The following is a 16,384-nucleotide window of genomic DNA, read 5'->3' as shown; positions in this document are numbered from 1 at the left end:
CAGAAGTGTATTGGCTATTGTTTGGCTCAATGACTCTCTGCAGTTCATCCAGTACATGAGTGAAATATTGAAAGTTATAAAAATCTGTATGTCTGCAGTTAGGCAGATGAAATGGGACATTTGTCACTCAGTCTAAAGTATGTTGCAGTGTGTATACCCACATGGTCCAGTTCTTTGAAGCACGGGTATGCCTGTAAAATTTTTGTGGGTCGGTCTTGCTCCTTCAAAGCATTTGAGTCAATGAAATTTCTTCTGGACTGGAACTCCAGGTCTAATAGATGAGTTACAGCAGCTTTGTTTGGCTTCTTTGCTTTGTACATTTCTTGTAGAGTCCTGTAATGTCGTGCCTGTGTTTTCTGGCTGTCAAGGCTGTTGTCTGGACCGTCGGCTATAATTCAGGCATTCAATATAATTAGAACAAGAATGTATGCCATGCCACATAAAAATTAATAAAGCAGAATTAGGCTTACATATATTACCAAATACTATGTTATTACTTACTGCAAATACTATACTTGTGAATTTTCTTGTAAATGTTAATGTACATACATGCTTCATCAATGCTGTCATTTTCTTGCTGTGGGGTGCTTGATCTTGAAGGTGGTGATAGATGAACTGTTGATGCACTGGAATCAGCATCATAGTCACTTGCCACTGCAGCAGACGGTATTTCATTCAGACGTGCTCTCTTGGAGGGAGGGTGTTTGGCCTTCACAGGACTTCGGATATTTGAAAGTCGCTTCAAGAGCTTTTTGGCAACAGTGTCCTGTAAAAAAGAAAAAAGCATCAATGAATAGTTTTGAAACAATGTTAGCAGGAAAACATGTTTTGACTATAAATATTCAAGCAAATGAAGTCTCTCACCCACTCATGACTCGATCCAGTTGACTTATCTTTTATCATAGGGTAGTACTGTACTAACCGCTTTGCCATGGCAATAACTTCATGTTTAGTGGGATATTTGTAGTCATCTGAAGAGGCTCTTGCAATAGATATCATATTTGTCATGGTATTTCGGATAAGTCGGCAGAAGAGCTCCTTTGATAAGGTGACTTCACCCTCTTTTCCAAGACGTTGCTGCTCGAAGTATGCACGTCTCACATGTTGTAGTTCACTATCAGGGAAGAGAACGTATTCTGGGCTGGGTAACTTCAAAAACTTTGAAGTGCTGGGGTCATCTCTTTTTGGACTTCCATTATGTTCATAATCAGCTGATGAACCTTGGGGTTCAACAGGAATGGTGTGCCCCTAAAATACAAAATGTATACATTAATCAATTCAGAAAAGAAATGTATAATTTTATTCCAGAGGGTCTCACTTGAATGTATAAGTGTTAATCTTTAACCACACAAACTTACATATAAATCCTCTGTGCTGAAAATGTAATTACAGATAACAGGTAAAAAATATCCAAAACACAAATATTTTAACCTTAACTGTCACCATCCCACTGGCGGGACACTTGGCACTCTTCTTAAATATTGCCTTTTTTCATATCACATATTTTATTAATCAACACCACAATTAGGTTCGACCTATGAAAACCATTTGAAATCGATGTGGTGTTACCATGGAAATGGTACATTCATTTCTTTTAGTGAGCTCCTACCCTAGCGGGTGATGTCAGGTTACAAATTACAATATTTAGTTTAGCTACTTTATAGTCAAATCTTGAAAAAACAAATAATGTTGCAAAAGTCTGGGTCTCACGGTTCAATATTTACAACTGTTTTGAAATTTGGACAGACCTTTATAAATTTGTAATAGTAATTTAAAAATAATAGTACAGTTTATTAATAGTAAAATTGGAAATTGTTTCTATTTAAAAAATTTAACAATGTCGGTGACACCCAGCGGCTTTTTTTTTTTTTTTTTTACATCAACTTGAAAACGCAACTTGGATAGACATATTGCTTCAATTTGATAGCAATTTTAGTGTTAAATATATTTGATAAAATATACATTTTATATAAAATAAATGCTAAGTACAGTACACTTGATTTACAGTAAATTTAAACTTTCATAAGTTTTTCATACTTTTCATCAGCAATATTAAGCAGACCAAATTTAGGTCTGTTTTTCAAAGCATTCTTGTATTATAAACATTTAAGTTTGGATTGGAATCATGTTTATTCTCAAAAATGGGGTGACAGTTAAGGGTTTAAGTAAAATTACCTGTTCTTCCTTATGAACAATATGCCAAATGGCTTTGCGTCGCAGGAAGTGCTCAGGACCAGGAAAGAGATCTCGGATATCATCCCGTGAGAGAGTTGGTAAAATGTCTTCCCCAATGTTAGCAGCTTAGAACACATGTAAATACGTTAGTTAGCATAGGTCAGGTGCATTATACTTTGTATGCATAACTTTTTCAGATATTGTGAAAATGCATTCACTTGATTATAGCTATTTAATAAGAGAAATAGAGACATTTCTGTTTTATAACATGGTCCTAACATGGCAGAAATATAAATTTATGAAATGGCTTATTAATTAAGTTAAATAAACAGGCAATAATGATAAAATATTCAACACTTGACAAAAAGGTTATTTTTGTCAGCATCAGTAAATGCATTAGGTATCATGAAAAAGCAATAAACAGTTTTAGAGCATTTAAAAGTATTGGTAAATGGTTGTAAAAATGTTCATTGTATGTTCATTATGAAATAACCAATGTTGTGGTATGCACATTTAAAAAAAAAAATATAATAGTCCATGTAACACGAGGATCAATAAGTGCTGCAAAACAAATGTTGTAAAACAGTTGACTATTGTCACTGAATACAAATTTATTATAAAGTGTTAACGATAAAACAACAGAAGTGATAGTTTAATTGAATTTGCCTCAGGGTGACGTCACAAAAAAATTGAGGTCATATTTGGATATAGGCCGCTTTTAATAAATTAAGTATAACTTAATTTGTACTAACTAGTACAACTAAAGAGATGGAAAGCAACAAGGGACAGGCTGAAATTTCAGACAAAAAGACTGAGAAAAAGACTGAATGATCAGTTAATTTCATTCAGTTACATGAGCGCTGTTTCCGGTAGGAATCATTTAAGATTACAATTCAACTTCAAATACACAGAATGACCAATAGAATTAACTGACTTTCCAAAAAAGTCCTTTTAGAGTACAAATCGCAACTTCATCGAGTCCGTCCATCGTGAGAAACTGGCGGGAGGAAGTGCCTTCGTTTCCTTGCTGCACTTTGGCACGATGATTGCGCATGCGTATTACAAAACGTTAATACGTCACAGGATCGACGCACTGTTGCGCATGCACTCTCGCGCGTTTTTCTTATTTCCTGTGTTGTACGTTTTTAATTTGGCACGTTAAGAACGTTATAGTAGTTATTCCGGCTTTAATGTAGTTAATTGGTTACTGTTGAAAAATAGATTTGACATTAGTTTTAAACTCAACGTCTCTTCTGTTTAATTTGAGGTACGTTAGCTACGAAAGCTTGCTTTGATTTTACCGGAGAAAATGATTTGGCGCTGCATCATTTGTTATGTGTTTGTGGCTCTTACTCTCAAATCTTTATTGAGCCACATCAATTTTGCACATAGTCGTAGTCCAGATTTCCGTCTGGTTTGTGGAATAGATGGGTGCACTAAAGAGTACCGAGTCTACAACTCTTTTTGGTATTACATCAGACGAACACACTCACAATATCTAGACGGCGTGAGTAGCAGCAGATCACATCGGAGAGAGAGATCAGCACAACACGAGGCATCCGGTGAACCTAGAATAACGGACAGCAACAACTTGTGGACATATAGTGGACGAACGCTGGTGGCTCAGGAAACTCGGAACTCAAGTGACAGTCCGGATAATGAAAAGACACTGGAAAATAGTGTGGATTTGCAAACCTCTCTTCTTGTTCCTGTGGAACATTTTGGTGATTTTGATGCTTTTGTCACTGGTGAAACAGTTTTCTCTGGCTTAAGGAGTAACACCGTTTTGCGGTCTCATCCGAACCTGGAAGCACAGGATGTACTACTAAATGAAACTTCAGATTCGAATCCCACTCTACCTATTCCAAACAGGCCTTCAGATGACTCAAGTTCCTCATGCCTCCACCAAGAAACCCCGGTAAATTAATAACTTGGTTCATGATTATGTCATAGCATAGTATATTATTTAACCTAATTATAATACATTCAAGTATATTATATTTTGACGATTTTCTTCATGTTTAGAATGACGAATTATCAAGCGATGATGTGCTATCCAGACATGCCACTGCTATTGTGATGACTGCTAGAGAGAAACATCATCTCTCACAGGTTAGTATCAGTAAAAGAAAGATGCGTTGTAGTGCTTAACACAAAAGGTCTCATTCGTTAACATTAGCTAATGTATTAACTATCACGAACTAACAATTAACAATACAGTTTTTAGTTACAGTATTTATTCATCTTTGTTAATGCTCGTTAATAAGAATACAGCTATTCATTGTTTGTTCATGTTAGTTCATAGTGCATTAACTAATGTTTAAAAACTACAGAATTTTTTTTATGTATTAGTAAATGTTAAAATTAACATTAAGTTTAATAAATGCTGTATAATTGTTCTTAATTTATGTTATCTGTAGTAGTTGAAACACATTCATTATTAACTTGAAACACTTTTGACTTTTCTTTGAAAAAAAACCTCCTAATTTACTGCTTATTAATAATTAATATGTTTGTTGTTAACATTAGGTATTGGGTAGGATGAAGAATATAGAATAAGGTTATGCAGAATTAAGCATTAATATGTGGTTAATAATAATAATAAATTAATTAATAATAATAATGATAATAAAATAAAGTGTTACCTCTAATGTTAACTAATAAAACCTTATTGTGAAGTGTTTTTTGTTGTAATCTGAAATCTAAAAGAACAGCATTTATTTAAAATAGAAATAATTTATAACAATGTACACTACCATTTAAAGTTTGGAGTCATTTATTTATTTTCTTTTTTAACAATTGATACTTTTATTAAGCAAGGTGGTGTTAAATTGATAAAAAAAGCAACAGTAAAGACATTGTTGGAATATATTTATATTTTGAATAATTTCTGTTATTTTACTATTTTTATTCATCAATGAATCCTGAAAATATTATTAAAGGTTTACATTATCACAAGATATTAAGCATTACAACTGTTTCCAACACCGATAATAACTGAGTATAAAATCAGCATATTTTCATGATTTCTGAAGATCATGTGACACTGAAGACTGGAGTAATGATGCTGAAAATACAGCGGAGCATCACAGAAATACATTACACTTTAACACAGATTCACACAGAAAACAGATGTTTTAAATTGTAATATTTCACAATATAAATTTTTTTCTGTATTTTTGATCAAATAAATGCTGGCTTTGAGCATACGAGATGTCTATCAAAACCATATATTTTTTTAATATTTCCAAATTTTACCTCACAACCTCAAAAGTACACCTCTAAAATTAGTATTTGCTACTATAAAACTTAGCAAAAACTTTGTTCCTAAGTCACGTTAATGATCTATCAATGTTCTCATTCAGTGATGTTTGTAAAGCTGTAACATATATTTCCCTCCTAATTAATGTTTTTATTTTTTTCAGAATGGTGTGAATGATGTTGTGGCTGAGGTTCAGGAGTATCAAGCTCAGTTACTGAACAGCTTGAGGAGTCAGCTAAAAAACAGTATTCAGCAGACATGCAGGAAGTGAACTTCAGCGAGAAGCTTTGGGACTCTTTGACTCCTTTAAACATCCATTTGCTGCAGTTTCAACATCATATAGACAGGACAGTGTCATAAAAGAAAAATTCAATTTTGTTGAAGCAGAAGAGGTTTCAGTCGGATTAGCAGTATGTCGTCAGAAAAGAAAAAAACAAAGAGACCTCACAATAAAAAACAAATGTTTCCATTATATACCCCTGATAAAGAGTTTAGAACAATTAATGTCTCATCCAAGAATCTTTGCCATGATAAATGGTGGATCTCAGAAATGCAGCAGTGGATATTTTTATGACATCATAGATGGCGAAATAATGCTTTCACACCCTTTATTTTCTTCTAGACCCTCTGCTTTACAGATAATAATTATTCGGATGAAATCGAAATTTGCAATCCACTTGGGTCTCATGCTTCAAAGAATAAGTTGCTCATGTTTTACTACACTTTGGGAAACATTAATCCAAAGTACAGGTCAAAATTAGCTTCAATCCGCCTTCTTGCTATTGCAAAGCAAAGTGAACTCTCAGAATGTGGAGTTGATGCCATATTGGCAAGATTGCATGAGGACTTGGTAAAGCTATATAATGGCGTGAAGATTCATCTTCCATGTGGTGAACGTGAGATATATGGAGCAGTGGTGTCTGTATGTGGAGATACTTTAGCTCAACATGAGTTATGTGGATTTAAAGAGGGTGTGGGCTTTGCATACAGTAAATGCCGACATTGTGAATGTTCTTTTGAAGACATGCAAATGTTTTTTAATGATGAAAACTTTGAGCAAAGAACACTGGAAAGACATATTCGACAGTGTAGTGACATTGAGAAAGCCAGTACTGAATATCTCAGGAACAGCCTTAAAACTACATATGGAATAAACCGAAGGAGCAAAGTAATGGATTTTCCTGCCTTTAATTTAATCCATCAAACTCCTCAAGATATAATGCATGTAATTCTTGAGGGCATTGCTCCCTTGGAAATTAAGTGTATCCTGAAACAATTGGTTCTTTTGGGACAACTGGACCTTGATGCTTTCAATGCTGATATAATTGGATTCCCATACTCTCCACAAGATACTAGAGATAGGCCTAGCCCTATTGCGTACAGTACGTTAGCTTCCAATGACAACAAACTGAAGCAGTCATCAGGTCAAATGCTTGTTTTGCTCAAAATAGTGCCCTTTCTATTGGATGTGATTAAAGGTACTGCATATTTTTCCTTCATTCTTGAGCTTCTGGAGATTGTTCAAATTTTGTTTTCACCTGTTATTAGCCTTGAGACTACTGATAAGTTGAAAGTACTTATTGAACAGCATCTTAAACATTTTAAGGACCTTTTCTCAGAGAACAACATTACACCTAAACAGCATTACTTGATTCATGCTCCATCCCAGATTAAACTGTTGGGACCAATGCTCCGTCACATGTGCATGAGGTTCGAATCCAAACATTGTTTTTTTTAAAAATGGGTTTCAAAAGTAAATTTTAAAAATGTCTGTAAGTCCTTAATTAAGCACAACCAAATGTTTGAATGCTGTCAGAATGTAAACCATTCCAACCACCCGATTTTTGCCAGTGAATGTGTATTGGGACCAGTATCAGAAGTAAAAAACATGCCGTATTTAAAAGGAAAAGTAAGGGACTACTTTGGAGTTGATCAGATAAAACATGCAGTGTCTGTTAAGTGGATTACTTTAAATGGAAACAAATACATTAGTGAAAAAACATTAGTGGTGTGTATGGCAAATGGTAGTAGTCTACCGGAATTTGGACTTGTGAGGAACATATGTCATAAATTCATCTTTGTATTGTTTTGAATGTCAGATGTACAGTACAGTCTGTTTTGACAGAGACTACATGTCTTATAAAATTGAGGTTCCCAACCTGGCAGAGGCAACTGAACTAGTAAATGCAGACAACCTTATAGACTTCACACCGTATTACATTTTAAGTCACAGGGACATTACATGTGATTGAATTACATAAAGCCTCAAGTGTGTGAGAATTTATGGGTGTGTTCTAAATTGAATACGTTTTGAATTATTTTGGATGTCTAACAATTTCAAATAAAATAATTCTTTAATTTACCATTGGGATATTTTGGAATAATCTGCGTTCAATACAAGTTGAGTTCATCGACATTGTTTTGACAGCCCCAGGGTTAAATAAATCTGTGTTACCTTGAAATATAGTAAATCAGATTTAAACCACTTTTTGACCAAGTGTTTTTGTTCACACAAGCAATTTGCCTTAATTGAATTTTCAAATACATGAACAGATAGAAAAAATATATATATATTTGAACTTTCTTAATTTTCTTGAAAATAGAATTTTTAGGAGTGGTATTATTCTTAAAATTAGCACAACAATCTAATGGAAAATCCACCAAAACTCGCACTTTATAGCTGTCACTTGTTTCTGGTAAAATCTACCTCAAAATGAGTTAAAATTTACTTATCAAGACAGAATAAGACCAATTTTCTTAAATTAAGATTAATGAACTAGTATGCAATGTATTTTATAAGAATTTTGGTCTTTTATGGCCAAAAACAAGATGTATTTTCTAGAAATAAGATTGTTTTACTTTCTTAGATTTCTGTTTTTGCAGCAGGACAAGAATGCATTTAACATGCAGTTACAAATGCATGAATAATGTTTTGATATACAAGACATAAAATGTTAAATACTCATTTGAAATTATAAGAAATTAATTATAAAAAAAAAATCTAAAGATACTTTAAATGTGAAATTAAAATGGCCAGTATGTGTAAGCAAGTCACTGTTAATAAGTGAGTCATCACGATTGAACCGAATCATTTAAACGGTTGATTCATTCAGGAACGAAACATGTCATGTTGCTCAGAGATGCAAAACTGTGCTTTGGTGGCTGTGTTTGGAATTATTTTTTGTTGTAGAAATAGAGCAAAAACAGGCAATATGGTGTCTACAATGCAAGTCTCTTAATTAACTTGTTTACTGACCTGTTGTGTATATATGCATATATATATATATATTGTGGCGGGGTGAAGAAGGACACGACTCGAGGATGGAGGTAAGTTCCCCGAAGGGTGGATTTTATTGAAGAAAGGTGGTGAAATGGCGTTGCTGTGAGGCGGCTTGGTGCTCGGCTTCCTCAGTGGTGCGCTGGTGCAGTGTGGGTCCGTGCTCTCCTGTGGGCGTTGGGGCTGGCGGTCACACGCTGCTCTCTGTAGGCACAACGAAAGAAAGGGTTAGCCGAATCTTGCGGAGACATCTCTCACCTCTGTGTTCGCTTGCTGGGTTGAAGTAACCAGAGCTTGATGGGGCGCAGGTGTGGCTGCTCAGCCCGTGACGAGCAGGTGCAGGTGCGCCTCGGTTTCCAGGGTGACGCTGATGAGAGCTCGGGACACGTGTCACCCCAACCCCCCCCCCCAAGCATCGTCCTGTTCCTATGGAGAAGGGAGATCGGGGGAGGGGACAGGGAGTGGAGCCTGACAGACCTGTGAAAGCTGCCCATATCCAGGAGAGTCCGTCAGCGTTGGCGTTGGCCATCCCCGCTTGCCGTCGGGCTTTGGAACCATGACGATGGGGCTGGATCATGGGCTGCGTGATGGTTCAATTACCACTAACCTCAGCATCTCCTGTACCTCTTCCTCGATGGCATGTCGCCGAGCCTCAGGGACACGGTAGGGCCGCTGCCGGAGTGTTTTGTGGATACTTCTTGGATACTCTTTCAATTAGATCCCTTACAGAGATGAACTCAGACAGGTGGGCAACCCCATGACGTCTTTCATCAGCTGCAGTTATCTGCTCATGTTCCATGTTCAGCTTTTCAAAGAAAGTGTCAAAGGTGTCTTGGGGACGACCATTATTTAGATGACGAAGGTCTGTGGCAAGTTCAGGGTCTTCACCTAAGATTGCCGGTCTCACTCGTTCATCAACTGCCGGGTTTTGGTCAGCTGATGCGTCAGATAAGTATTCAGCGTAGATGTGACATAGAATATGTTTCGGCATTGAGTTGTTTATTGCTGACGATACGGTCTTGATGAAATCCTTCCGCAATGCTCGTGTATGATAGACAGGAAACTTGGATTCCATTGTTTTCATTATTTGGACTGCCTTGGTCATTGCCTCTTCCTCCTCTCTCATGGCTGGAACTTTCCAAAAAACGCAACCCCCCCAACATTGCCACCAGGATTATACCTGTATAAAATATATAAAAATAAAGGAGTTTTTCCCTCCATCCTACCAAAAAACATTTAATACAAGTAACAAGTGGTGTTGAAATTTGCAAGAACTTTAGAGAACATTAAATTTGGGTGCACCTGTAAGCAGTAAACAGTTTCTACACTTCAAATACAATGTCTTAATGTTGAGTCCAATCATCACATTCACTATGTAAAAAAAATATTCTTATGATCAACTAATACCTTATTTGGTCAACAGCCACTCCAACAGCATCGAGTCCATCAAGAAAACGTTGCCGTTCTGTTCTGTTCTTGAATGGTGATGCTGCATGTTGACATTCGTAAAAAAATATTGGCTCATAAAAGTCCTTGGTGTTCAAGGTCCTCAATTACGGAGTACATTGTTTGTTTTGGTTCTCCCTTGCAGTGTAGGACTTCGACATTTTCAGCCAGTTTTCTGACTGGATGAGGCAGAGACTGATAACCAGTTTAGCTTTTGACGAAAGGTCAAGGAATTTGGCATATTCACTCATGGAAACTGCTAGATGTTCCAGGTCCTTGGCATAGCCCCCCCCCCCCCTCAATGATACAAATTTCTGTTCCATTAGTGTTTGCAAACTTGTAACATGACTCTTGAATGATGCTGAGTCCAGTTGTGGTGCCTTGATTTTCTTTGTCTTATAGTCATTGTACCCATTGTAATTGTTCATGAACCTGAAACACAGAATATCACAACCACATATGCACTGATATGGCAGACCAACTTTGAAAGATTTATTTAAAATACATTGACCCAACCACAATTGAAAAAATATATATATATGAACTTTATTCCACTATTTCAACTGGTCAGTATTCATTGTCTTTTAAAACCCTGCTATCAAAATTGTGCTGTTGTTTCATTCTGTTGTTCATTTTGATTCCATATTACCTTTCTGGAATATGGGTTATGGATCCAGACTGGTTCAGGGCTCTTCTTTGAATTTTTTCTTTTGTACCATCCAGATACCACAACGCGTTTACTATTGCAAGCACATAACAGCTTATATCGACATCAGCCATTGATCCAGGGAACTTTATTTCTTGTCTCTTCACATCAGAGACCACATCATTAAAAAGCCGATCTTTAGCTGTAACAAAACACAACATTAGTGTCTTAAAATGTATAGCTTTAAATATGATGTAATGTTAGAAAAAGTAAACAAAAAATATATATCATATAAAAATATATTATAAAATTATATATAAAATTTTAATGGTGTTACTGGTTACTGTTATACTTGCATCCACCGCTAGGTGTCAATACAACCTACAAATGAGAGATCGTTTACTTTGCTTTCTTGGGTTGTCACTTTTGTGAAAAAAATCCTGTTTGATTTGAGAGACAAGTGTTCATTGAATCGATTGTAAAATCAATTTTGCATGTCTAAATACGTTTTATACAGCAAATAGCAATAATAGTGTTCCTGTAGCTCAATTGGTTGAGCACTGCTCCATCAAGCGCAAGGGTTGGGGGTTCAATTCCCCGGGAACACATGATATGTAAAAATTGATAGCCTGAATGCACTGTAAGTTGCTTTGGATAAAAGCGTCTGCTAAATGCATAAATTTAATTTTAATGTTTTATTTAATTTAATTTTAATTTAATTAACACCAAACATAGGTAAATCCACGGACAACAGGCAGGACGAATGTAAAGATTCAATATATTGGTAAAGACCAATATTTCTGATGATTTATTGGAGTGAAGTTTTGTGCACAATGACAAACAGAGTATGCATGAGAATGTCTGAATACCGGCAGAATTCACATTTCTGTTGTAAAAAGAGAAACATTGTGCAGAAGTATTATTTTCTGTTATGTGTGTGTGTCCGAAGCTGTAGTTTCTGTGTGACACGTGTTCAAAAAATAAAATAAAATAAAAAAAATACCTGGACGCGCTACGAGAGAAGGCCATTAAAATCAATTTCCTATTTTCGTTTTTCGAAACTTGTGATGGTTGGCCCAATCAATTCATGCAATAGATTTTCGAACATAAAGTAACAGCTCAATAAGAAAAGGTTCCAACCAGCAGCTAACTTAGCTGTCATTGTAAGCCTCCATGTATTGCCTACTCCTTGGTAATGACCATTAATAATTTTGAATAATGCGTGCCTAAATGTAGGCTCATACAGACGTAAATCACAAGCATATCTCAAAATTCTCCATCTCATACACTATTGAAGTTAGCTTTTAACATTAACAGGAAGGCTAGAAGGGTTATGCATGTTAGCTTTAAATAAAAAAAACCTGCTCTGCTACTCAAGAATGCAAACTCACCATTGTTGCAGGAACGAAGGATCGCTTGGCCCATCATGATGGAAAATGCATTCCTCAAGTTGTTGTGTGGTGGTGTCTCACTTTGAAATTTCAATTTAAAGGAACACTCCGACTTTTTGGGACTTTAGCTTATTCACAGTATCCCCCAGAGTTAGATAAGTCCATACACACCTTTTTTATGTCTGTGCGTTCTGTAAGTGTTATTTGACGCAGCCACCGCTAGCCTAGCTTAGCACAAAGACTGGATGTAAATGGATACTGGTAGCATAGTAATCCCAATAAGTGACAAAATAATGCAAACATTTTCCTATTTACATGTTGTGATCTGTATAGTCACAGCGTGTACAAATAACAAGGCTATATGAGACAGAGACCATTTTTAATCGTATAAATACTGGGAACTATATTCTCACTAGGCGTAGGAGCACAGCTAACGTTACTTGGGTTGAGTGGCTACTTGGGCGGAGTGATTAGCGCAGCACACGAGACGCGCCGTGGTGAGGAGAAGAGAGTTCGCTCAGAGTTGGAGTAATAGAGTCAGCAATTACTAGATAGTAGATTTATAGTGTACAATCATGGGTGTTCGCTGTATTGTAAAGAACTGCGACAATAAACGGGACACCAGGTATTACTATGATGTTTCATAGAATTCCAACCACAAACGCTGACCTGATGAATCGATGGATACTTGCTCTGGAAATAGATCCAAACACACCTGTAAACACCATCACGAAGTATTTCGTTTGCTCTGAACATTTTACTGTAGACGACTATTTTGAAAAAATGCAAATTGCCACACGGACCATGAAACATGTGCTAAAGGATACAGCCATCCCATCGATAATAAAGACAGGACAAATAGGATCACCTGTTGCTGCGGTAAGTGTTCCGTTATGTTTTGAGATGACTAACATTAGCCATACTGTAACAGTGCCATGCTAATGTAATATAACCTTAGTAGTGACACAATTACGTGAATAGGGGCTCCGTGTATCCCCTTTATTGTTATTATTGTGACACACTGTATGCAATGGCTATACTACAATTTCATTGAACTATGAATGATCATTATAACAAAATCACTTACTTGGTGGACAGTTGACCATTAGGTTCACTCGGCATGGGGCGTTTCTTCCAGTTGATATTGTCACAATGGGAAAAAAGACAACTGCCGGGTGTATTAGGGCAGAGAAATCTTCCGTGGTAGTGACGTGAGCAAATATTTTGATTGTCATCAAGCCTTGACATTGATGGCAATACCCGGTCCCATTCATTACAACAAAGGCACTCGGTTTCTGTCGGCATAGGTTGTCCACCAGTCCGTGTTCGTTCTGATTCTCCCTTCGTCTTACAGCTTCCAAAGTTTGTAGCTCCTCGTCTGTGTATTCTGGCTCAAAACTATATGGTTCTGGATCTTGGTTTGATACACAGTAAAATTCCTCTGAGTCTGCCAATTCCTCAAAGTAAGCCATGATCACGAGTCACATCTAGCTAGTTAGTCATGTTTGTTTTGTTTACGGTCTCGTCTGCTGCGCTAATCACTCCGCCCAAGTAGCCACTCCGTCCAAGTAACGTTACCTGTGCTCCTACGCCTAGTGAGAATATAGTTCCCAGTATTTATACGATTAAAAATGCTCTCTGTCTCATTTAGCCTTGTTATTTGTACACGCTGTGACTATACAGATCACAACATGTAAATAGGAAAATGTTTGCATTATTTTGTCACTTATTGGGATTACTATGCTACCAGTATCCATTTACATCCAGTCTTTGTGCTAAGCTAGGCTAGCGGTGGGTGCGTCAAATAACACTTACAGAACGCACAGAAATGAAAAAGGTATGTATGGACTTATCTAACTCTGGGGGATACTGTGAATAAGCTAAAGTCCCAAAAAGTCGGAGTGTTCCTTTAAAAGAACCCACTTTGATTTGTGGGTCAAATTATAGCACGTTACGAGTTTCTTCCACCAACATTTTAGTGGTTACCTTCAAGTCAGTCGACACGGTCACTGTTAGCTTAGTCGAGAGAAGGGATGGGAAAAGATCTGGGCACAGTTTTTCTAGAACATTGTACCAGGTTAAAGCGGTGTTGAGCTGTTTTAATGCATTTTTTAGATGAATTATGGTGCCTGAACCCGTAAGACTTTGAACAGTGACCGTGAACATTTTGTTTACTGCAGCCATCATACCAAGAACAAACCGTTGACTGACAGTGGATGAGAGTTCTTATACGAAGAGAAGGCACAGGCCGTAGTGTGACATCCGTTAACCAATAGTGTAAACATAGATGACGTCACACGGTTTTATTTAAAAGAAAGAACGTAGCCTTCGTTTGTATGTAGGCCTAGGAAATGTATATATTTACAATACTTACTAAAATATTATTAATATTATTTTATTGCTTTTGTATTAGTTGTTTGAGGAGTAAAAAAAAAAAAATGTCGGTCTTAACGCAAATTTACAACTGGCAAGTCGATCAGACTAAAAGCAAAAAAAATAAAAATTTGAGTCGGTCCTAAATTGACATGGTCGGTCGGGTTACGGCAAACAAGAATATTTTTAAGGATGGCCTAACGAAGACGAAAAATATTTGTTAACGAACATTTTTTTCTGTGACGAAGACGAGACGTTGATGAGCTAAAACTAATATCTGATGATAAAAACTAAGATGAAATATATGCCGCGTCTTCGTTAACAAGACGAGATGGGACTATACCCACCCAGCACCAGACGTTATTTGGACGTCGTTTTCTGGTCTAAATCAAGTCAGCCCGTCATGGCTTTCTTTTAAACCAAAAAGCGACGTTGAAAATTGGTCTTCATTTGGTCCATCGGAATTGGTCCAAATTAAGCCCAAAAAGCTACGTTGAAAATTGGTCTTCGTTTGGTCCGTCGGATTTGGACCAAGTTAAGCCCAAAAAGCCATATTTAGCATCTTTTTTTTAATCCAAATTTAACCCAAAAATAGAAACGGGGCTCAGCCCAACTGTCAAACTGTTGAACGCTGTCTCTCATGGTTGTTTTCACAAATTTCAGGTAAATTTAATCCCTAAATTACACAAATATTACATAAAAGAGTTCCTGAAACTTTCTTTCATGTAAATGACACGCTACCGTTGAAAATGTACTTTATAGAAATGGTCGTGTCTTCAGAAAAAGTCTGTTAGCATCTCAACCGTAATGCTAACTACAAGAGGTAACTTTATATGCATATTTCACAATATATTTCGCCTATATCAGCATGAATCTGTAATTTTCTTATATATTTGTGTGTTTATATAATATTTTCATAATGTGTGTGTGTGTGTGTGCCTGTTAGTTATTTTGATGTCCACACTGTAAGAGCATTACTCTGTTAGTAAACCTAAAACTTTAAATTCTGTTATTCTTTAAATTTTTTTTTTTTTTTGTATAATCTGTAAATTATTTTTCTTTTCTGCATTTCACCTGGCATTGTATAATACATATTGTTGGCTTTGACAGATTGACAGAATGACAGATTGTTTATGTTCTAGATTCTTCCATGCTGATGGCCGTGCTCTAGATTTGAAGCGTGTATCCAGCTGAAGAATATTTTTAGACATTATGAAACACATGACTAGTAAGTAATACCTCAAACATACACTACCATTAAAAAGTTTAAGGGTCGGATTGATCATGTATTTAAAATAAATCTTTTGTGCTCACCACTGCTGCATTTATTTGATTAAAATACAGTAAAATAGTAATATTGTGAAATTAGTAGTGGTGTCCTCGACTAAGGTTTTTCATAGTCGAATCAGAATTTTCAAATCTTGCTGTCTTAGTCTTATCTAAATAATAGTTCATTGATAGATCTTTTCTATTTCAGTGACTGAAAATCATTGATAAACCACAAGGTTATTGTAACTTTTTGCAAGAGGAATAATAAGAATAAAAGAAAATGCATGTGTGACTTAATATTGCTGCTTATTTTTCAGTGTGTTGAAAGTTCTCATTAAACGCATAGCTTTCTTCTCATCTTTGTGCATTTTCAGATGTTGTGCATATTTATGAATCACATTTTTTAACGTTGTTTAACTTTTTAACATTATAATATTGGTTGTCTTCTCTTTTTCAGAGTTTAGTTCCAACCCCAAATAAGCAGACCTGAGCAGCTGATCAAGGATCAGCAGAAACATCTCGGTTACGTATGTAACCACGGTTCC

The 16,384-nt window shown here is 36.2% G+C and overlaps 2 protein-coding genes across 2 annotated transcripts; one reads left to right on the top strand and one right to left on the bottom strand.

The window, feature by feature from the left end:
* Positions 1–98: 98 nt before the first annotated feature.
* On the bottom strand, positions 99–2,685 carry LOC132140178 (uncharacterized). Its single transcript, XM_059548988.1, has 4 exons — positions 2,176–2,685; positions 865–1,248; positions 550–766; positions 99–388 (listed from the first exon to the last, which is right to left on the bottom strand). Exons 2-4 carry the CDS (start codon positions 1,006–1,008, stop codon positions 99–101), a joined length of 651 nt encoding a protein of 216 aa, XP_059404971.1. The 5' UTR covers positions 1,009–1,248; positions 2,176–2,685.
* A 445-nt stretch (positions 2,686–3,130) lies between these two features.
* On the top strand, positions 3,131–5,708 carry LOC132140177 (uncharacterized). The gene is made up of 3 exons (XM_059548987.1): positions 3,131–4,093; positions 4,201–4,287; positions 5,601–5,708. The coding sequence occupies exons 1-3, from the start codon at positions 3,485–3,487 to the stop codon at positions 5,706–5,708; spliced, it is 804 nt and encodes a 267-aa protein (XP_059404970.1). The 5' UTR covers positions 3,131–3,484.
* The last annotated feature ends 10,676 nt before the right edge of the window (positions 5,709–16,384 follow it).

Source organism: Carassius carassius, chromosome 5, assembly GCF_963082965.1.
Source record: "Carassius carassius chromosome 5, fCarCar2.1, whole genome shotgun sequence".
NCBI classification, from domain to species: domain Eukaryota; kingdom Metazoa; phylum Chordata; class Actinopteri; order Cypriniformes; family Cyprinidae; genus Carassius; species Carassius carassius.
Note: the sequence above shows the minus strand (reverse complement) of the source record. Positions and strands in the feature narration are given on the sequence as shown.